Here is a 22,523-nt window from a genome sequence, read left to right as displayed (position 1 = left end):
TTTAGTTTTCTTGGTTAATGTTAAGTTGATGTGACAGTTGTAATAAAACATTATATCAACATAATACTGCGGCTTCGTGAAAAATTGTGCACATCCTGCTACAAGCATGAAATTTGGCACAAAGCTTCATCAAGTATTACTCTTTGATTTCAGATAGGGAGGCATTTGAAAAAATGCACCACCTCCGGTAAAATTCAATATGGCGGATATTATACTTGAATCGGTCCAATATCGATTATATGACTTTAAAAACCCTACTTCCTGTTTAATCCAACATGGCGTACATTGTACTTAAACAAGCGTATTTTTTTTTTTGGGGGGGGGGGGAGGGGGGATTAATTGAAATGTGTTTTGGATTAATTGAAATGTGTTTTAACGTATTTCTACTATCAGTATATTGTGCAGGAACTTTCCTTTGGATCTCCTCATGGATACATTGTGTAGGACTTATCTCTTTAAAACCCCTTCTTCCGGTTATATCCAATATGGTTGACATAGAAATATCAGCGTTTAATTTTGATATTCAACTTATTTTCAAAATGATTTTATTGCCGGTGACTACACTTTTGGCTTGAAGTTATCTTCAAACTACTTATTTACTATAATGTTTACAATGTTTCAATACAAAATTATAAACACTTCCGTTAAAAAAACGATATAGCGTAAAATTCAGAGATTCGTCCCCTTCTGTATCTTCGATGTAGAGTTTTAGATAGATTGATTAAACAACATAAGGTCACTAAAGTACTCAAACATCTTTAGAATTACTTATTTATGGCTGCAAATACATGTTTATTCACAATAACCACCACAAGTATATAAAGCAGTGCACTGAAGACCTGATTTTCCACATTTACAAAGACCCTGGCATCCTTTCTTACATCTATAATGTACAAGATCCTGACAAGATAAAGAGGCCTTACTAAGAGTGGTCCAAAAGGGGTCCCATGGATCATATTTGTCTCTTCGATATCCATTAGCGTCTGGGATAGCTAGCAAAGGAATCAATTACAAGAGTGTTACTCATTCACACCCGCCATGGTATATTGCACGTTTTTTATGCAGGAAAAGACTAGACTGAGTCGTGGTCCGGGAATAGCTTTAATTAGTCTTTCCTCTTCCAAAACAGATGCTTTCTTTCTTCGTTTACCACATCTGATACTTTTGTTTGATCTTACATTTGTCGTTCTATCAAACATCTATAAACGCCATCCATGTCATCAACACAGTCTGTTTTTCCTTTTCCAGCAAGCGTGTAATCGCTCAATGCGTGGTGCATTTGAAAGGTTATGTATAGATATATATATCTAAAGCTTTTCCTACTCAAAAAACGCAAGCCAAAGTTCGTCTGCTCCTATATCTCGGAATAGCGAAACAGCAATGACAACAACATCAGTATCGACTGTTCGAATCGTGACTCATTTGCATCAGACACATGCATCATGATTCTAGTGTCTAGCCTTTTTATGTGAACATGGTGCTAAACTTGAAACATCATAATGTGGTGAATAACACATAACATTCTGAGCATTTGTTGCTACAACTACCTTTTCTCAAAATTTTATTGAACAAAAATGCAAGCTGCTGTGAATGAAAACTATAAAGGGTTCTTATTGTCGTCATTTAAAAAAAAAAACTTTTTGAGGAATTTGTTTTGAACCTGGACTCGTCTGTGTATTCCCTTTCCCCTAGCTCTTGCTTCTTGTAGCAGCCTTCAAAAGATTGTCTATGTACGCATCCGAGACTACATCGACTGTTGTTACAGTTTCAAGGTGTTTCCTGACGAGTATGCTGAATTGGTATTATGTCCTTACCTTACGAAACCCACTTCTTGTGATCCATGCATCTCATTTGCAATCATACCACATCTTCTTTTTTATATTTACCAATTTTGATACGGTTCTCTGTTTGCTTGAAAAGGAAAAGGACTGCGTGGGACACATTGATGGCATTTGAAGATGTGACTTTAACACAAAGAATGATAATTGATCAGCCCAAATCACCGTTGTTTTACTGTAAGATCGCACAAACTTATCAGATGGGGTAAATCTAGCAAGAAAATAACTGTTTGTGCAAAAGGGAAGGCTAATTGAGGCTATTCCCTCAAAATGGTCTAGTCTGCATGGCCATGGCTAAATATGAGAAGGACAAACGGACAAATATAAGTACACAAGAAACAGCATAGAAAAATAAAGACTGAGCAACACCAAAAACTGGGGATGATCTCTGGTGCTCCTGAAGGGTAAGCAGATCCTGTCCTACATGTGGCACCCGTCGTGTTGCTCATGTTATAAAAAAACTGGCAAATAGTCTGATTCGGTAGTTCACATTCATGAAAAGGGAAGGGGATTGTAGTTATGACGTAGGAAATCATGATAGAAAATACCAGCGCGGGAATATTATCTCAATTGGGAGATATATACTCTGTATGCAGGCGCTACTGGAATGTTGCTACATAGAAATGAAAAGTTCACAATTGGGAAGCTGATATTTCGTGTGTGATGCACTGTGCAATATACTAAGGTGGGTGTTAAGGGGTCAAGCTTGGAATTGGCTCTTATACTACCCAGTACAGGCCGCCCTAATGGATGGCGAAGGGACAAAGAGGATCCATGGGAACCCTTTAAAAAACTTTTTCTGAGGCCTCATCATCTTGTTAGGAGCTTGTACATTATGGATGTAAGAAAGGATGCAGCGGTAGTTGTAAATGGGGAAAATTGGGTCTGCACTGCTTTGTGTGCTTGTGGCACATGCTCTTGTTTCTATTCATGGAAAAGACCCACTACTTTATATACTTTGAGTAAACATGTATTTGTGGCCAAATAGTAGTAATTTTAGCAATGTTTTAGTATTTTATTGACTTTGTTTTGTTTTAATCAATCTATCCAAAACTCTACATCGAGGATATAGAGATGGATCGAGATGGATTTAGGACCCTATTGGTGTTGTTTTTACCGGAAGCGTTAACTTTATATTAAAACATTTTAAACATGATAGAGAATAAGTGATTTTGAGGCCAAAAGTTTAATTATCTGCACAAAAAAATATGTTATTTTACATTTTGAGAAAACTTAAATATTGAAATAAAAAAATGATATTTTTATGTCCGCCATTTATGACATTACCGGAAGTAGGTGTTTTAAAGACTTTGTCCTACAAATTATTGTATCCGTGAGAAGCACCAAAGAAAGGTTCCTGCACAATATAATGATAGCAGCAATACGTTAAAACACATTTCAATTACCCTTTCTAAAAAAAGAATTTAAATGCCTCCCTATCTGAATTTAAAGAATAATAGTTGAGGAAGGTCTATGCCAAATTTCATGTGTACATCATGAAATATGCTTGTAGCCGCTTTACTAAAATGACCTACTTTTATACCTTGAAATCTAGGGGGAAAATAGTTGTATACTCTGTCCTGCCATTTAATTATCACTCTATTAGGTCCTTCATTTTTAGTCCCCTACCGATGAAGTCCAAGGAGACTTTAGGTTTGTTCTCTCCGTCTGTCCGTCCATCAATCCGGCAAATAAGTTTTCCAGACTTTTTCATCTTGCTTGAAGATATTTTTTGGTGCAAGTTACAGATCAAGTTCGATTTTCATGCGTTTAGCTTTTCCCCGTTCCCTAGAACTAAATTTTTGATGAAATACTTACTAGATATCTGTTCAAAAGGAAATAACAAATTTTGTCAAAGATTTGGTATATATTCCCTTCCATCGATGTATACATAACATGCTTACTACCAACACCAGTATATACAATTAGATTCGTTTTGATTAGTGATATTGTTTAATAAAAATTTGAACAAAAACCCTATTAACAGTTGTAATTTTAAATCAATATACCTTCAATAGCAACATTTAAGATTTATTTTAAGTGTGGTACTGTCTATACTTTTGAGTAAGAAAATATCTGAGAATAGTTTATGGTGGTGTATTTTGCTGAGAATAAAAAAAAGTGAGAACATTTTTAAAACAAATCAAACCTCTTATTTATTTCCAATGCCATATATGTATAAAGTGCCTAGAAAATCAACCTAACGATGTTAGAGTAGATTTGATATATATATTAAACCCAGGTGTTCGTGTGGTCTAGCACGCCGGCTACAGTAGAGGCGATTTGGTGTCACGATATGTCAGTAGCATCGGTTCGAATCCCGGCGAGGGGAGAACAAAAAAAATGCGATCTGTCAATTTGCTTTCGCAAATTTTTTGTTCTTCCCTCGCCGGGATTAGAACCCATGCTACTGAGATATCGTGATACAAAATCGCCTGCACTGTAACCGGCGCGCTAGACCACACGACAACCTGGGCTTCATAAAAATGAAGCTTTCGGTGGCTGGGGTGTTACCTTTTTATTCTAGCGTCGTACTACAGTACATGATATATAAGGCATGAAGATGTTATATACATAAAATGCCTAGCAATATATTTACATATATTTTAAGTCTATCTTAAATTGAGGGTAAATTATAGGGCCTTCCAAATACCGTTTCGATCCCTAACATCACTGAAGAGACATTTATTGTCGAAATCCGGATCTGGTGTACAAAGAAAATATTGACACCTTATGTTTGTGGCATAACATCTTGGCCACAAGTTTATTGTTTTCTGTTTAGTTTTAAATTTATATTAAGATCCATTTTGTTACATCTAGAAATCAATTTTATTTGGCAATCGCCAATGGCAGTCAGTTTGGTTGAAGAACATCAGTTGTTCGACCTGTTAGTTAAATGCGTTTTGTTCTTATATACTTTTTCACGTTGTTGGTCTTTTGGAAAATGTTGTTTGTGCTGTATTTAGACCCTTCTACAACGAAATTTGTTTTACATGCACACGTATAAAATTGCGATTTTTATCCAACGCAATCATAGGTTTGAACGTAGTTTTCAATTTAGACTTGTTTATATATAGATGTATATGTTACAGTGAATTTGTAAAATCAGGGATTATGTAGAATCCCTGATTTTTAAGGGAATATGTAGAATCACTGAAATCATTAGTAATTATATATAATCCCTGAAAATGACCAGTGATTTTACATAATAACTGAACATTTTAATAATTGTTCTACAAATTCCCTAATATGATATAAGGGATTATCAATAATTTAAAGATCATTTGTTTGATAAAAAAAATATAGACAAATTATCATTTTAATCTTTCACATTCCTTGCCAGATAAGATGAAATAAGTTTGCTTTAAAACACAAACATGACAGAAGATGATTTTAAAGATATTACCAACACTTGGTTTCGAGATAAAGTTGAAGATTTAAAAATCAATAATATCAACATTTCCTTTATAGCAAAAAATTTACTTATATTGTTTGTTTATAAAAGTGTCAAAAGGATATTCATGTTCTATTTGTAAATTCACAGAGAATATTATGTGTGGTACATGCAAAACAAATGGTGAAGAAGATTATGGAACATCTGTTTTGTGTTTTTTTGTTTGTTCCAATGAACAAGAAATTTAAACTGAGAGAACTTATGCATATAAATGTTTAGAAAACAGGCAGAACTAAAGCCCTGGTCACAACGAACCCACGACACATTTATGCAGGGCCACGACATGAAATTTGGTAAAAACGCGGGTCATCTGTGATCGTCGTCCGACAATCGCACGACAGTCGCTCGATGTTTTGAGCATCGTGGCGCTGTCTCATGTCGTGGGACGAAAATTGGACATGCACCTTTTTTGCTCTACGATTTTTTTTGTCGTGTCACTGTCTTGTGGCTGTCGTGAGAGTTTCTTACCACAGTCGTTCGACTGTCGTGCGATAAACACATTGTCGATAATTAAACTCATCATAGATACCAGGACTAAATTTAGTATATATGCCAGACGCGCGTTTATATAGACTCATCATTGACGCTCGAATCCAAAAAAAAGTTAAAAAGGCCAAATAAAGTACGAAGTTAAAGAGCATTTAGGACCAAAATTTCTAAAAGTTTTGCCAAATACAGGTAAGGTAATCTATGCCTGAGGAAGAAAAGCCTTAGTACAATGTATTTCAAAAAATTCAAAAATTTGTAAACAGTAAATTTATAAATATAACCATATCAATGACAATTCATGTCAGCACAAAAAGTGCTGACTACTGGGCTTGTGATACCCTCGCAGAGGCGGATTTAGAGGGGGGCCCAGGGGGCCCGGGCCCCCCCTTTTTGGGAAAAAAATTGGTTGCTCATATAGGGAATCACTGAAGCGTGACTGGAGCGGGCCCCCTCTTATCGCAGTCAGTGGGCCCCCACTTATGAAAATTTCTAGATCCGCCAGTGCCTCGGGGAAATAAATCTCCACCAGCAGTGGCATCGAACCTAAGGTAATATATGCCTGAGGTAGAAAAGCCTTAGTATTTCAAAAAATTCTAAAAGGAGTAGGTCCAGTAAGACCCCTTTTTGGCCCCAAAATATAGCAGTTTTACAAAATTGTTAAAATGTAAACTTTTAGTCATTTATTGGATAGTAGAAAGGTTCTGCTACATAAATATGGGCTCTTTTTGACAATACAATGCACATATATTGAGAACTAGCACCATTAATTCATGCTAAATTACTGAAATCTTCATAATTCCAGCATTTTAGTTAAATTTTAGACGGTTTCGGTGTAAAACGAAAGTGGCCGCATTCGTGTTCATCCAAAATATTGAAATGGAAGTTGTATTTGATGATAATACATAACATATATAAAGATTGAGGATGAACACGGATGCGGCCACTTTCGTTTTTGACAAAAACCATCTGAAAAGTGACATTTTTTCGCATATTTGGTAGATTTCTCATATTTGAGCCTGAATCGGATCGTTTTTAATGACTAAATAAGTTAAAATCTTTCACATAAATTAATTGCATCATATGAAATAGACACTTAAGTGTTTAAAAAGTGGTCAAAATCTTTCGTCAGATGAAAATGAAATTTGAGGCCAAAATTTGTCCTTACCGGACCTACTCCTTTGTAAAACAGGAAAGAGGTAGGGACAATTTGTCGGCAATTTGTTTCATTCGATAAGATAGGTAAATAATGTTTTAAATAGCCCGATAGATGCTATTTATAGTACATAAAAATACGTCACATCATTTATTTTCATACCTTGAACAGGTATTATAACAAAAACAAGGCCATGACTATTGATTTTTTAATATTGATTTTATTTTATTATTAACATCCTTTATGCAAGGTGCCATACCATGTAACTTCTCAAGGAGCCAAATGATATCGAACTAATTCAAATCGTGATTTTCTCATTCTGAATATGTATATCTGTTACACAGTATTTGTCCTGGTCTTTTAAGGTTTTATCGTCTATAAGATTAGACAAGAAAATACATGTGCATGTATATATTTTAACCACAGAACATCTTACATCAGTTGGTCATAGATCACCCTGTGTTACTACTTCATGTTGTATTGCCTTTTCTGTAATTTTAACAAATCGGCCCTTCGTTGTGATACAGATGCAACAGCTTCTTGATGTTTTACCTACAATCACGATTTGTAGTGTAATTGATTTGTTCTGTTATGTTGTTTTATTTTTCTGATGAGTTATGTACCCGTGTATAGACGGTTGTAAAAATTTCAGTACTAGTATCTTTACAGTTTGTGATTTGGCGACAAAATTGTTGTTGACTGCATTTGTTACATATAATACCATGTTCAAAAAAGGTTTCGACGAAATGTGTTTTGTTGTTATGAAAATTGTATACAATGGCCTTATTTTAAGTTATGTGTATATTACACCCGCAACATGTAGGCTTAATTTCTATAGAATTAATTCTCGTGTTATTGGTTATGTACAGGCACCTACATCAGTTTGACGGCAGTTGTCCCTTGGATATATGTAATAACGTAAACACATGAATAGAAAGTAATTCAAGAGTATGGACAGTCATAGGATTGCACACATTAAGCGATACATTGTTTTTTCTTTGATACACGTAAAATTATTTACTAGTACACTAACTGAATAGTCAAAATGAACCAAAATGACTCTATGAATCAAGCAAACAACCGAAAAAATATGATAGAAACTTTAAAATTTAATATAACAACACAAAAAAATGCAAAAGTTCTGAGCGAGGTTCGAACCCTTTCTTCAAAACCGTCATTTATTAGTAGTTCTGTGCTCTACTGGTGGAGCTACGGCGATTCTTATCATTATGACTCTTATTTAGAAACTATATTGGTACAATTTATCGATGTTACAATTTTTTCTTTAAAAAGTTGTTTTTTATGTAATAAGGACACACTAAACCAATTTCATTTTTGAAGTAAAAAGTATATGAATAACAACAGTCATAAAAGGCATAACTTTTCTTTGGTTTGAAATGTCCTTCTTGGGGGATTCCCTGTTTTTTCCACATAAAAACACCCGAAAATCCGGATATTGGACTTTCATCCTTTTTTAGGGTTAAATTAACTATTGATCACACATATCATACTATATGTAAATCGAGATATTGATCAAAAAGCATTTTTATTTTTGGTTTTTATAGGAAATTTTACTCTGTTGGCACTTTTTGAAATTGGCCCTTCTGTGAAAAAAATCCTTGGCATATTGGCCCTACCTCTTTATAAATATATTGAGGATACCAACATAAACCTTTTAAATAAAACAATCGTCGCACGATTGTCTCACGAATACCAAATGTCGTACGGTGCTCGCACAACATTGCCTGTGTGTCGTACTACGGTGGTACGTTCGTCGTGCAACATATTTTCGTTTTATTTAGAAGAATATAATTCGGCAGGAATTATTTTTTGGAAAAACAAACCGTCTACCTTTTTAAAAGAGGAGGGCTATACCACCAGAACGAGTATGCTTTGTCCTGCTGAATAGGCGCCTTGCCGGACTCCAACAAGAGCGAAATAAGGTCCTGTTAGCGTTGAACAGTATAGGAACCAGTAAAACGCCCGACATTGGTGGCTTAGGCCATGGGTCGAACGGCGCATGATATTTGGGGCAGTATAGTACACTGATGCAAGAGTTGGAGCAGGAATCTGCTGGTGATTTCATTGGATTCATGCGGATGGAGCCTGGCATTTTTAAAGAGCTTTGCCGAGAGTCACCCCTGGCATCACAGTGGCACGACAATGGCACGAGAGTGAAACGACAGGTAACATGCGCATCCCATTACATGAAAACCTGAAAAATAGACACAAACAACTCACGACTGTCGCACAACCGACTTTCGACAAACCTACGACAGTACGATTATATATATTTCTTTTTTTTTCTGTCTTTTACCCATCGTGGAGCCATCGTGTACATGTCGTAGCTGATGTGACCACTCGAAATATTTAAAGAGCTGGCGTTTGGTGTAATATTCTCATAATGATTCAACAGGGTAAAAAGGGAAAGGGAAACCCCAAAAAAACATACATGCAATGGCAATTGTTCATAAAAAGTATAAAAAGAATATCGCCTTGCCAAAAAACATGGTATCTCATCGAGCCAATTCGAGGTTGCTAATTCCCTTTTTTTCAGATGAGATGTTTTTACTAAACACTCTATTTCTAACCATTTAAAAAAAATGGGTTATCCTTTTGATATATTGTGCAAAACATTTGCAATTTATGTTTATACAGATGTTTTAATATGATGAAATAGAATAAATTATTTGACTTTTATTCATTTTCTTTGTAAAGAAAACGTTTTCTACATTTCAGTTATTATGTATAATCCCTAATGCTTTTTCTAGTGATTATAAATAATCCCTGAAAATTTTAGTTGTTATATATAATCCCTAAACTAGCCAGTGATTCTACATAATCCCTGAAAATTTCAGGGATTCTACAAAATCACTGATTATACAAATTCATTGTAACATATATATATATATATAGCTTTATTTGAAACTAGTTGTGTATATGTACATTTTATTTCTCTGATTCTTTTGGTCTGAAGTTAGAACTAAAAAGAACCAGAAAAGAAGAAGAAGAAAGTCAACATAATTTCCAGCAGCTTTTGAGAACTGACCATCAAAATTTGGTTGCCAATACTGACAGTTTTGAATGTCCAATATGCTTTGACAGAATTACATCAGGAGGTGGTGTTATCCTTAGAGAATGTTTGCATAGTTTCTGTAGGTAAGATCAGAAATCAATAGTATGTAGGACATGTGTAAACATACCAAAGACTTACTGAAAAGATAGCAATTGTCTTCAACTTGAAATAACTTAGAAAGCCTGGATTGTAATACTGATTTTGTAGTTTTTTACGTTTATAAATTACTTTGAAACAAGTGTTCAAAGACGGAATATGATGAGAGCAATAGACTATATTCATATAACCATCTTCTGAAACCGCGGAGTATATTATTTCGACATGTTACCAACTTTGGGTAGGACTTTCTGATATTCGGTCAAATATGAAATTGTCACATATATCTTCTCTAAAGACACTGATACACATATGTATTTAATTTTTTACTCAAACCATCTAAAACATGTAAATTAAATATACCTTTTAATCGAGCATCAAGCATAATTAACATTACTAGTACAGAAATATTACGCAAAAAAGATTGGAAGAGTTAAAAGCGTATTTAAATAAGCAACACTATCCGGAACAAATAAAAAATAAATAATAAAAAGTAACGATGTTAGGGTAGATTTGATTCGTAACTTCCTCCCCGGATGGGCCTGGAACCTGTACTTTTTATATCTTACTTCTACGACAACATCGCCTAGCATTGCATATATATGTTCAGACGTACTTATAAATATGATTATTTCTGTGACTGTATTTTACTTTAATTTGCAGGATCCTTTACTTGATACTAGATATTTCAGCTGATCTGTAACTAAAACATCAACCCAACAATGTTAGATCTGTAAATTTGCTTTCGCAAATTTTATGTTCTTCCCTCACAGGGATTCGAACCCATGCTACTGAAATATCGTGACACCAAATCGCCTGCACCGTAGCCGTCTCGCTAGACCACACGACCACTGGGCTTCATAAAAATGAAGCTTTCGGTGGCCGGGTGTTACCTTTCCACGTCAGTTTTAATCTAGCGTCGTTCTACAGTACATGATATATAAGGTATGGAGATGTTTTTACAGATCAGCTAAATTATCTATAGTAAAGGATCCTACAAATTAATGGAAAATACAGTCACAGAAAAATAATTATATTTATAAGTACGTCTGAGCCAGTGACAACTCTACAACAGATTTATCCATCGGATCACCAGCAGTGATGATGATACATGGCTGTGTACGTTATATAAATACAACTCGTCTAAACATCAACCCAACAATGTTAGATATGTAAATTTGCTTTCGCAAATTGTATGTTCTTCCCTCCCCGGGATTCGAACCCATGCTACTGAGATATCGTGACACCAAATCGCCTGCACTGTAGCCGTCCCGCTAGACCACACGACCACCTGGGCTTCATAAAAATGAAGCTTTCGGTGGCCGGTGTGATACCTTTCCACGTCAGTTTTAATCTAGCGTCGTACTACAGTACATTATATATAAGGCATGGAGATGTTTTTACAGATCAGTTAAATTATCTATAGTAACGGATCCTACAAATTAATGTAAGATACAGTTACAGAAAATAATTTTATTTATAAGTACGTCTGAGCCAGTGACAACTCTACAACAGATTTATCCATCGGACAATATATATATGTTTAAAGAGCCTAGAAAATCAACCTAACGATGTTAGATATCTGATTCGTAACTCCCTCCCCGGGCGGGGCTGTAACCTGTACTTTGTATTTCTAACTTCTACGGCAACACCGCCTAGCATTGCACAGAGACCTTATCCCCTCCTCTAACTCGAGCTTATAAAAATAAGATTCTGTTTCGGAAGGTGTTACTTTCTTGTAGGAATTAAACAAGGATCTCTGAACAATAAACGAAGTATTCTTTTTAGTGTACAGAAATTAAATGATCATCTACTCATCTCTTCAGTATAATTACAGGATGCTAATCTATCTTTAGAAGCATACAATCTCTGTAAATTAATATATATGTATTTTTTTTTTGGTGTGAGCCGTACCTTGACCTATAATGGTTTACTTTTATAAATTGTTATTTGGATGGAGAGTTGTCTCATTGGCACTCAAACCACATCTTCCTATATCTATATATCTGCCTATGTGTAGTGACACTGCAAATTATACCTTGTCCATCGGATTTCTTATGATATATATAAAACGTCTGAATAATAGTCAACGATTTTTCCCACGAGGGCGCTGGATCGTTACGAATAACAATACATGTACACAATAAATAAATTATATAAACGCCTAAAAAACGACTACCAATGATGAGACCTCCCTCTCAGTCGACATTTGAGATCCCCTGGCCACACTAAGGCAGATCTAAATCGACTGACCATTACAATCATTGACCACAACTCTGGTTGATCTAGGAAGGATAGACTCACTCGGGAAAGATTTTGAATAAGAAGATTAAAAACTTTGGCACCAAATGGGATAAATGAAATGATGTAGTTCGACTTCGTGTAGTTCTTCACATTTGGGTCACTTATTACTACAGTCTGTTTCTATTTCTTTACCTTATTCAATTAGCCAAAAAGTGAAAAATGTCCATTTTAAAACTTTATTCAACAAAAAAGTAAAACAGCAATCATACACCAAATAACAGTTTTATATACAAATATAAGCAAAGTGATTAAACAAAATACATTATGCAAGTGAGTATTAAAAGAAGGAAGATACATGGTTCTATATATGTGAGAAAAACAAATATCAAAGTATTAAAAAAAACTAAGTTCATGTGTCCATATCAATTTTTTTTATTTCAATGAAATATAAGACATTATTGTTAAAATAATGTCATATTTAACACCAAATGACAGAATCTTACTATAAAAATCATTTCAGTAACTGTATCTTATCTAAATTAGCAAAAATAAAATTTTGATAATATCAAAGGGAGGTAATAAATATTACAAAATTTGTATGAAAACAATAGCAACTTTTGCATTTTATTTTTTTCTGAAATTCTACACCTCTAAATTCAGAGAAGCAATATTAAATATTAATGATAATTACTTCTACTTATTATTTGAAATAGAAGCTACAATAAAACATAAAGTTCAGAAAAAATTCGCAAAGAGTTTGAAATATCTTTACCTTGAATTAACTACGGACTGAACAAAAAATTTCAAAAAAATATTTTATATCTTGATTCGATTGCAATTTTATTAATCACTTTTTTAAATGAAAGCATTGATATGATAGTTTGTATTACTCTATAGCTCATCAATTCCTTTTCAATAAATAAATGAATGAAAATTTCTTAAAAAGGGGAGATCATTTATTCTCTCGGAATTCTTCAAATTTCAAAAATATGTTAAAGTTTTCTTTTCACAATACAAATTATATAAATATATATTTCTTTTAAACCTGAGTTACATATGAATAATAATTTCTAATTAAATGTAAAGAAATATTGCATAAATAAAACATTTAGTGATACCCTGCCATGTACATGATGTATTGGTTGAAAAAAGGGGGGGTGGCAAAAAGTAAAAATATGACATAACTTGATTAAGCTTAAAATTTAACTTTGATTGCTATTTATTGTACTTAACATTTATACAGAGTTTCAAAATAAATCATTCATCTTTTGTAAAGTTATTTTCTCTGAAAACCACTGGGGGACGGATGCATGAACAGACAGATGGACACAAAACTGCAATTTTTTTTTCGGAGGGTATCACAAAATATAACCCCACTATGTGGCGGGGAATAATAAAAGCACAAATAAAAAACATCATGAATATAAATATTAAAAAATAAAATGCACGGTGTCATTGACATCAAAATATAACCACTACTACACATACATGTACTGTAGACTAGATTTTACATTTGGACTAGATTTTACATTTAAAAAATCAATGATTAAATGATAACTTTGCTAAAAAATAAACATTGCAAAGCTATTCATCAAAATCTAATGTTGAGCGTTCAATTTCATGAATCAAAAAATAAAATTCAATACATCTGCATATATATGACAATATGTAAAAATAAAAGTGCTTGGACGGAGCATACTAAACAGACTGATTTACACATAAAATAGATTGGCACTGGAATAAATAAACAATAAAAACTCAAGTATTCGCAATTGGTTCTTTGGCACACATAAAATATAACAAACTTTAAGTGGGAGTATGAAAAAGTTAAGCTATTACAATAAAACAGTTACAAATGAACTAGAGCACATGCCATATCCAATGTTTCTTCATCTGAAGAACTCCACTCATCATTTTCTTGAAAGAGTCCTTTTTGAGCTCCTTTTACATTTGACAAAGTTTCTTCATCAGAGGATTCCCATTCCTGTATTACTAATTGTTTGTTAGCTCCAATGATTGTTTTGAGGTGAAGAACCTGTTCCGTAGGACTTAGTTTATTGAAATTTTTCAAAACATCATTAGAATTCACATGCTGAACCTCGGCTAAAGCTCTCCATAATTTAACCTGCTTTAACAGTTGTGTCTTGTTCATGTTTTTAACAGCTTTTTTTTTTACGGCACAGGTGAAGCTTAGCTTCTTTCAGACTTTCATCAAGTCTACGCTTTCGTTCCTGTCTTATCTTCCTTCGTTTAGCTATTTTTTGTGCTCTTTCCTCTTTATTTTCAAGAAATCGCTTTTTGATTTGTTCTATTCGTGTTCCTTCGTTTTTACGTTTTTGTGAGGCTTTCGTCATTGCTATTTCACAAACATTCTGAATAGAGAGCTTTGAAGTCTTTAACCACTGTACAGGTTTATCTTGCTTTGCAGATATAAGACTGTTAACATTCACTGGGTTTGAAGATGGAGCTAGTTTCATTTGCCTGAAAAAATAAACATTTTTAAACAGTGTGTTCTTGACAATCAAATTTCACATATTATCATATAAAACCAGTTAAGATATGAATGGTTGAATTTTGTTTACTACTTGACACGTAATAAAACGACTTAGCCGATGTTTTAAAATACCAGTTCACCAGTCCATACTCCTGGTTCAAGTGGTGTCCAGGTTGCTCATTTATTATTTTGGTTTAGTTTTATGTGTGTTATAATTTTAGGACTAACATATATATAATCACTAGATTTAGATATTGTATATGTTCATGTACATTGTTTGTGTTTCTTGTTTTTTTTTCTCTTTTTTTTCTCACTTTTCAAATATTTATATCATGCATATGTTTAACTCAAAATTCAAAAACCATATACATGTATATACCTGTCCAACATTCCAAACATACTCTCGATTCGGTCATTTGTTGCTTCACCAACAGTTCGTGCTGCCATAATCATATCTTGGGTTGGCTGTGCATACTCTCCACCAGGTAGGTGTTCAACTGCATGATCATGAAGTTTATCTTTCCCAGCTTTTGCCATCACTGTAATAGACATTTTAAATAATTTTGTGGTAGTTTATTAAAAATTCAAAAAGTACATTTAATATTCATTATGTGGCTGTGTCATGTGCATATGTACACAGTTAAATCTAAAAATTAAGATACATTGTATGGTGTAATTGTCAATTATAGGTCACTGACGGGCTTCAACAATGAGCAAAGTCCATACCTTATTATCCTGAATAGTTAGCTATAAAAGCTATATGAGAAAACTAATGGCCTAATTAATACATGTACATACATACATATATAATGTGGTACACTCATTAATAATATTGTACAAATTGAAAGCTCTTTTTGCAATATTTACCCCAAGGACCAGTAAGCTACAAACTGTTATTACATGAATATTTTAACTTTTATTTTGGTTTACATACCTTTCAATGTATCAATAAGGATGCTATTTTCTGATGTCATCTTGTGAATTTCTGTCATATACGGGATGTAAACTTGTGGTCCTTTTGCGTTTTCCCACAACAAGTCATCTCCATTTATAAGTCCGCTTGGATCAACACTCCATTCCTGTAATTTCGCTATTGTCATTTCATAAAAACCATTCATCTCTAAAGGAGACTTTGTAGATTTTGCTTTCTGCATTAAAGGTGAACAAACATAGAAGTACATTAGGGCAAAGGCTATTTCCTCGGTCACTGTAGTTGTATTTAAATAACCTTGCTGTACTGAGTACTCTAAACGGTTAAGTCCAGGGGTTTCTTTAGCATCTTTTATGTCTTCCAAGTACATTAAAACAATTTCTCGAGCAGAAAGTGTTGGTATTGCATTTTGTAAAAATATTAAATATCTACTTCCTACAATTGGTCGAAACAAATCGGAACCCGAGTTCTGGTCATTACACAAAGTATAGGCCTTAAAATCTACACCTAGACCGTACTCTTTTCTTGCATGTTCACAAAGGAGTTTATTACATTCATAGATGTGTTTTTTAGCACCATGCATCCCTCTCATCTTTTTGTCTATCACATAAAGAACATTTGCACTTGCTTCGGTCATAGCTGATGCCATGTTGTTAATTTTGTGAGCAGCACAGGTAAATGTATACAGATTTCCATTGTCCTTTTTTTCCATAATCAGTTTGGAAACACGTTTTTCGTTTGCAGCCCGATCAGACATTCTGGCACCAATACGGGATATTGAAAAACTATTCTCATCATTGTCTAACCCTAATTTATTTGCTAATTCACTTAATTCCTCTAACTGATCTTGTAGTTGCTTAACAGTATCATCAGCTTTTCCTGAACTTACTGGACTTACAGTTAAAGTAAAAAATTTAGGATTATTTGGATCGTCATTTGGTAAGAGCTTTACTGCATGTGCACCCCAGTGTATAAGATTTTTTGTTGTTCCGTCAGACTGATGACACAGCATGGTTTTTTCTTTAGACAGTTCATAAGCAGTTCTGATTTTTACCAACTCCCCTGCCTCGGAAACCATACGTTGCGCAGTTGATCGACTAGGTAGTTTAAGCTTTGTAGTGTCATATTCCGTCATATTTTCCAATACAGTACGCACAACCGACTGGATTGTATTTGCAGAAACACCTTTGGTTAGAAGATCATAATATAATAACCTGACCTCTCCTTTATATTTCCCACCAGATTGTGTTTCTAAATTTTTCATTTCTTCAATTTTCATTTTTTGCATTTCACTATTAAGCTGATTTTGATTTTTGAGGTTTTCAACTATACCATTGTAGTACAGTTGCATTGATTCTGTGTCTGTTTCAAATTTTCCATATGCTTCGTGCAGTTTAGACTTCAGTCCCGATATATTACGATTTCTCCTTTGGACTTTCTTTTTAGTACTTTTTAAAAGTTTATTAACCGAATACAATTTTTGCTCAACTTCTGATGTTTTATTTTCCTTTTCATCCGCAAGATCAAGTGATTCGCTCACAACATTTGATAAATGGCCAATCTCTTTTTTCATTGTCATTAACTGCTTCTGTTGATGGGTAGATCTCAATTTCAATGACTTCAGCTCTTTTGATTTTTTTGAAAGATCTTGGCTCTTTTTTTTTAATCTATTAATTTGAGAAATTACATCCTTGCCAACTCCACTTAACCTTTTTTTCTTTTTGCTAAGTTCAGTTTTCAAATTATTGTTTTCCATCTTAATTGAATTTAATTTGGCACTATTCGACTTTAAAATTGTTGACTGTTTTGATAAATTCTTTGCTAACTGTTTGTTTCTTTTAACAATTCTTGCATAATCAACACTATCATTGTACGTCACATTAATGTTTGCACAGGTAGAAGATGTGTCTAGATCTGTTGTGGCATTAGTTATTTCATTTTGAAATGATTCTTTCTTTTCTCCCGGCAGAATAAGTTTGTCATTAAGAAAACGTATAAGTTTTTCTTTAACTTTTGAATCATTTCTGGCATTGAAGCACTTTTGCAATTCCTTAAATTTTTTTTGTCTTCTGTTAAAGAGCGCCCATATAGCTTTTGCATTCAATGATGTTTTCGTAAAGTGAGATAGCCAAACGGTTGCAATGTCAATCCATTTGTCAAATGAGGAACTTCCTTTCTTAACTTTTAAATTATAAATTTCAAAATTCTTTGCTGTATGTATTAAACATATGAATTGTCCAGTAGTTAGATTTGAGAAGTAATGGAATGAGCCGTCTGATGCAGTGTTACTGAGGTCATATAAATTTTCTGGAAGCTTAATTGGCCAGTTGGGAATCGGATCCTCAGAGTCTTCAAGTGAAAGGCTTGTTACGGTGAAAACCAGATGAGAGTAAACTGAAAGAAAATAGATAAAAATAAAGAATAGTCATAAAAACTGCATGCTATATTATTTTTCAGGAGAGATTGATATTCTGGGATAAATAAATCATAATCTTTCATTGAAAATACACATGTCGGATGTGATGTAATGGAATGAACATGTCAGTACCGTTCATGTACGCTTCGACATGTACAGTCTGGCAAAAATAAATATTGTTTCCTACATGTATTTCACTTGAAAAAAATTTGTAGGGTAGGTAGATTAAACATTTTAATATATTTTCTGAACTGGATGGCTGAAGATTGATCATTTGTATGCACTAGTTAATTGTTTACTAGGTTAAGATAGTTCATTGTTTTTTTTATTCAGCCACTGTCACTTTCAAGTAAACCTGAACCTCCCCCTTTTCCTCCATGATTTCAAACTTTAATGATTTTCAAAGAACAAACATTTATTGATTGAAATCGTAGCTCATGGGGGTACTTTTGGCTAAACTATGTAACCTTGTGTGTCAAAATAGAGCGAAATATGCAAAGTCGATTATAAATTTTCAATGCGATTGTCAACTTCCGGTTTCCATTTTCGGAAAATTCACTGACAACCTCGCGACTAAATTGATTCGTGCAACTTCAATTTTTGTCCAATCTTGTAATGTTATATATCATTTTCTTCGGGAATAATAATTACTTTTATCTGTGAACGCACTAAGATGTGCTGTCTGTTGTAAAAGGGCAAATGACAAAAAACTTACCAGCTCTGAACCCCATAATAGAATTTTCTGGTGCGACATCCCAAACAATCCTGATACCGCGTTCTTCCCGTTAAACCCGTTTTCATTGGTCGAAATGCAAAAGCCTCGCTGCACAACACCAATGAAAATTATCGTTTTAAAACAAAAGCGTAAACACCCACTTAGGATTAATATAGATTAATCTATAATTAAACCGTAATCGACGAGACGCTAATCGATCGATAACCGGGATGCTCTGCATCTGCAACTTCATCACCTCATAACTTTTTTGCTTTTTTATCAATATTTATGAAATTTTGCAGACAAAAAGAATAAATAATGTATAAGACAAATGTATTTTTTTTTAAAAATCGATAAAAGTTTGAAAAAAATACAATGAGTAGAAGTTCACTTTAAAAATACCGCTCCCAAATTCCAGGTAAATATTTAGATTTTTCGTGGATGGGCCTCACTATATAAGTGTTAGTACATCTCATATCCATGGATATTATCTAGGCCTTTCACCATACGTTCAAAATACAGTGGGAACATGTATCTTTATTTTTACTGGCTGTTCATGTGGTTTCAATGTAATTCCCAAAAATGCAAAATGTGTCAAATCGTCCACATGAATAATAAAAGAAAAAGATTTACTGAAGAGTTTGCATTAGGCATAAACATGTCGCCTGTAATGGAGACTACTAAACAAAAAAAACAAAAAATAGATAAAGGGCATTAAAACTAGTCGGAGTAGGATAACCTTAATGGGCATCGATTTGACTGAAATTATCATATTCGACTTATAACAAACCAAAACGTATTACAAATAAAAAAAGTCTAAAATAAACAATAAACGATGCATAAACTAAAATTTATGTATCAGCATTTCGTGTGTATTTTAGTCTAGACGCCATCTAATTAATCATTGAGTTGACCGTCCGAAGATTGCCATCGGTTATACAACCCGATGTTAAAATAAAGAAAGATAGAAGGAGAAAGCGGACTCGTGCAATTGGATTTTTCTAGATCTGCTTGATTTCATATTGTAGTTTAAAACAGTATGGTGATAACCTGCATGAGAACGAGTTTTTGTATATCAAATCAGTCAATAAAATGGTTTACCGCTGCTTCAATTTCAATGTTGCAATTCTTTTCTTTTTACTAGCTGAACACGCATAGTTCATGCATAACTAATCTCTAGCTAAGAGTTTCAATTAATGTTTAAGAGGTACAATTGAAGTTCACATACATACGGATGAGATGAGGTCGAATTATTTACTTGCAAGCCACTAATTCATTAGCTATGTTTCTTTGGCTGCTAAACGCGAATTTTTATTTCACTATTTCACTTTCATAATGATTAAAGAAAAAAAATCATATATTTTTTTTCTTTATCTCAAGGCCAGTGTCCCTTTAGTTGTTAATAGAAATTTAATTGCAGGGAATGCCTGAAAGGAGCTATTATACACAATGAAGAGGCATATCTTAAATGTCCTTATCATGACGACAGTTATTCGTGTAATGCATCACTTCAAGACAGGGAGATAAAAGCTGTAAGTATAGTTAACTTTTGACTTTTTTCTCAACTGCTTCATTTGAGCTTTTTCTCAGCTGTTTCGACGCTCAGAAAATCTCACAATTTTTATACGACCGCAAAAATTGAAAATGTTTTGGTCGTATATTGGGATCACGTTGGCGTCGGCGTCGTCGTCGTCGTCCGAAAACATTTGGTTTTCGCACTCTAACTTTAGTAAAAGTTAATATAAATCTATGAAATTTAAACACAAGGTTTATGACCATAAATAAAGGCAACAGTAGTATACCGCTGTTCAAACTTATAAATCCATGGACAAAAAACAAAATCGGGGTAACAAACTAAAACTGAGGGAAACGCATAAATATAAGAGGAGAACACAACACTACAATGTAACACACACAGAAACGGACCAAGCATCAGACAAATTCCCACGAGAATAACAAATATAACATCAAAACCAAATACAAGAATTTGGGATAGACATGTACCGTGACAGGTCTTATCGCAATGTCAATTTACACTCAAAAATAAGAGAAAACAAACGACGCAACGTTAAATTGTAACACACACAGAAACGAACTATAATATAACAATGGCCATATTCCTGACTTGGTACAGGACATTTTTAAAGGAAAAAATGGTGGGTTGAACCTGGTTTTGTGGCATGCCAAACCTCGCACTTTAATGGCAATGTTAGATATAAAATTGAAATGACAACACAATATAACAGGACTACAATACAAATAAATAGGAGAACGTATTAGATAAAGAAACACATGATTAATGAATAACAAAAAGCATCAGGTTTAAAATTCAATACGCCAAAAACGCGCTTCATAAAAGGAAGGTTGGGATTGATTTTGGGTGTTTTGGTCCCAACAGTTTAGGAATTAGGGGCCAAAAAGGGCCCAAATAAGCATTTTTATTGGTTTTCGCACAATAATTTTAGTATAAGTTAATAGAAATCTATGAAATTTTAACACAAGGTTTATGACCACAAAAGGTAGGTTTGGATTGGTTTTTAGAGTTTTGGTCCCAACGAATTAGGGGCTAAAAAGGTCCAAAATTAAACTTTGTTTGATTTCATCAAAACATGAATTATAGGGGTTCTTTGATATGCCAAATCTAACCGTGTATTCAGATTCTTAATTTTTGGTCCTGTTTTCAAATTGGTCTACATTATCCAAAGGGTCCAAAATTAATGTTAGCTTGATTTTAACAAAAAATGAATTCTTGGGGTTCTTTGATATGCTGAATCTAAACATGTACTTAGATTTTTGATAATGGGTTCAAATCGGGGTTCAAAATTATTACATTTAGTATTGTGCAATAGCAATAAATTTTCAATTGCACAGTATTCCGCAATAGCAGGAAATCTTCAATTGCCCAGTATTGCGCAATAGCAAGAAATCTTCAATTGCACAGTATTGTGCAATAGCAAGAAATCTTCAATTGCACAGTATTGCGCAATAGCAAGACATATCTAATTGCACAATATTACGCAAATGCAAGAAATGTTCAATTGCACAGTTTTGCGCAATAGCAAGAAATATTCAATTGCACAGTATTGTCCCGTTTTCAAATTGGTCTACATTAAGGTCCAAAGGGTCAAAAATTAAACTTTGTTTGATTTCAACAAAATTGAATATATGGGGTTCTTCAAATATGCTGAATCTAACCATGTATTTAGATTTTTAATATTTGGGCCCGGTTATCAAATTGGTCCACATTGAGGTCTAAAGGGTCTAACATTGAACATTATTTGATTTCATCAAAAATTTAATTCTTGGGGTTTTATTATATGCTAAATCTAACCATGTATTTAGATTTTGGATATTGGACCATAATAGGTGAATGTCCAATTAAAATTTTTAAGTTTTTAAGTTTAAGTTCTTAGACCACATGCATTCTGTGTCAGAAACCTATGTTGTGTCAACTATTTAATCACAATCCAAATTCAGAGCTGTATCAAGCTTAAATTTTGTGTCCATACTTGCCCCAAATGTTCAGGGTTCGACCTCTGCGGTCGTATAAAGCTGCTAAAGAGATAACTTTTACATAAGAAAGTGTTAGGTTAAGTGGTGTCAGTTTCAAAAGCGTA

The 22,523-nt window shown here is 33.7% G+C and overlaps 2 protein-coding genes across 6 annotated transcripts in view; one reads left to right on the top strand and one right to left on the bottom strand.

The window, feature by feature from the left end:
• The window catches only part of LOC143079722 (ranBP-type and C3HC4-type zinc finger-containing protein 1-like), a 207,324-nt gene that overhangs the window by 133,572 nt on the left and 51,229 nt on the right, over nt 1–22,523 (top strand). For all 3 annotated transcript variants that reach the window (XM_076255263.1, XM_076255261.1, XM_076255262.1), the window contains exons 8-9: nt 9,912–10,093; nt 20,327–20,438. In XM_076255263.1, coding sequence (XP_076111378.1) covers nt 9,912–10,093; nt 20,327–20,438 — 294 coding nt within the window. The remainder of the gene's footprint in view (nt 1–9,911; nt 10,094–20,326; nt 20,439–22,523) is intronic.
• Nucleotides 12,573–19,334, bottom strand: LOC143079723 (uncharacterized). 3 transcript variants are annotated; one of them, XM_076255266.1, is made up of 4 exons: nt 18,907–19,334; nt 15,779–18,169; nt 15,224–15,383; nt 12,573–14,831 (listed from the first exon to the last, which is right to left on the bottom strand). In XM_076255266.1, the coding sequence occupies exons 1-4, from the start codon at nt 18,920–18,922 to the stop codon at nt 14,507–14,509; spliced, it is 2,892 nt and encodes a 963-aa protein (XP_076111381.1). In that variant the 5' UTR covers nt 18,923–19,334; the 3' UTR covers nt 12,573–14,506. The 3 variants fall into 3 exon arrangements, with proteins under 3 accessions (XP_076111381.1, XP_076111383.1, XP_076111382.1); XM_076255268.1 differs by lacking the exon at nt 15,779–18,169; XM_076255267.1 differs by lacking the exon at nt 18,907–19,334 and having other exon boundaries at nt 15,779–18,896.

Source organism: Mytilus galloprovincialis, chromosome 6 (genome assembly GCF_965363235.1).
Source record: "Mytilus galloprovincialis chromosome 6, xbMytGall1.hap1.1, whole genome shotgun sequence".
Taxonomy (NCBI): domain Eukaryota; kingdom Metazoa; phylum Mollusca; class Bivalvia; order Mytilida; family Mytilidae; genus Mytilus; species Mytilus galloprovincialis.
The sequence above is the reverse complement of the archived record's forward strand: the minus strand, read 5'-3'. Positions and strand labels throughout refer to the sequence as shown.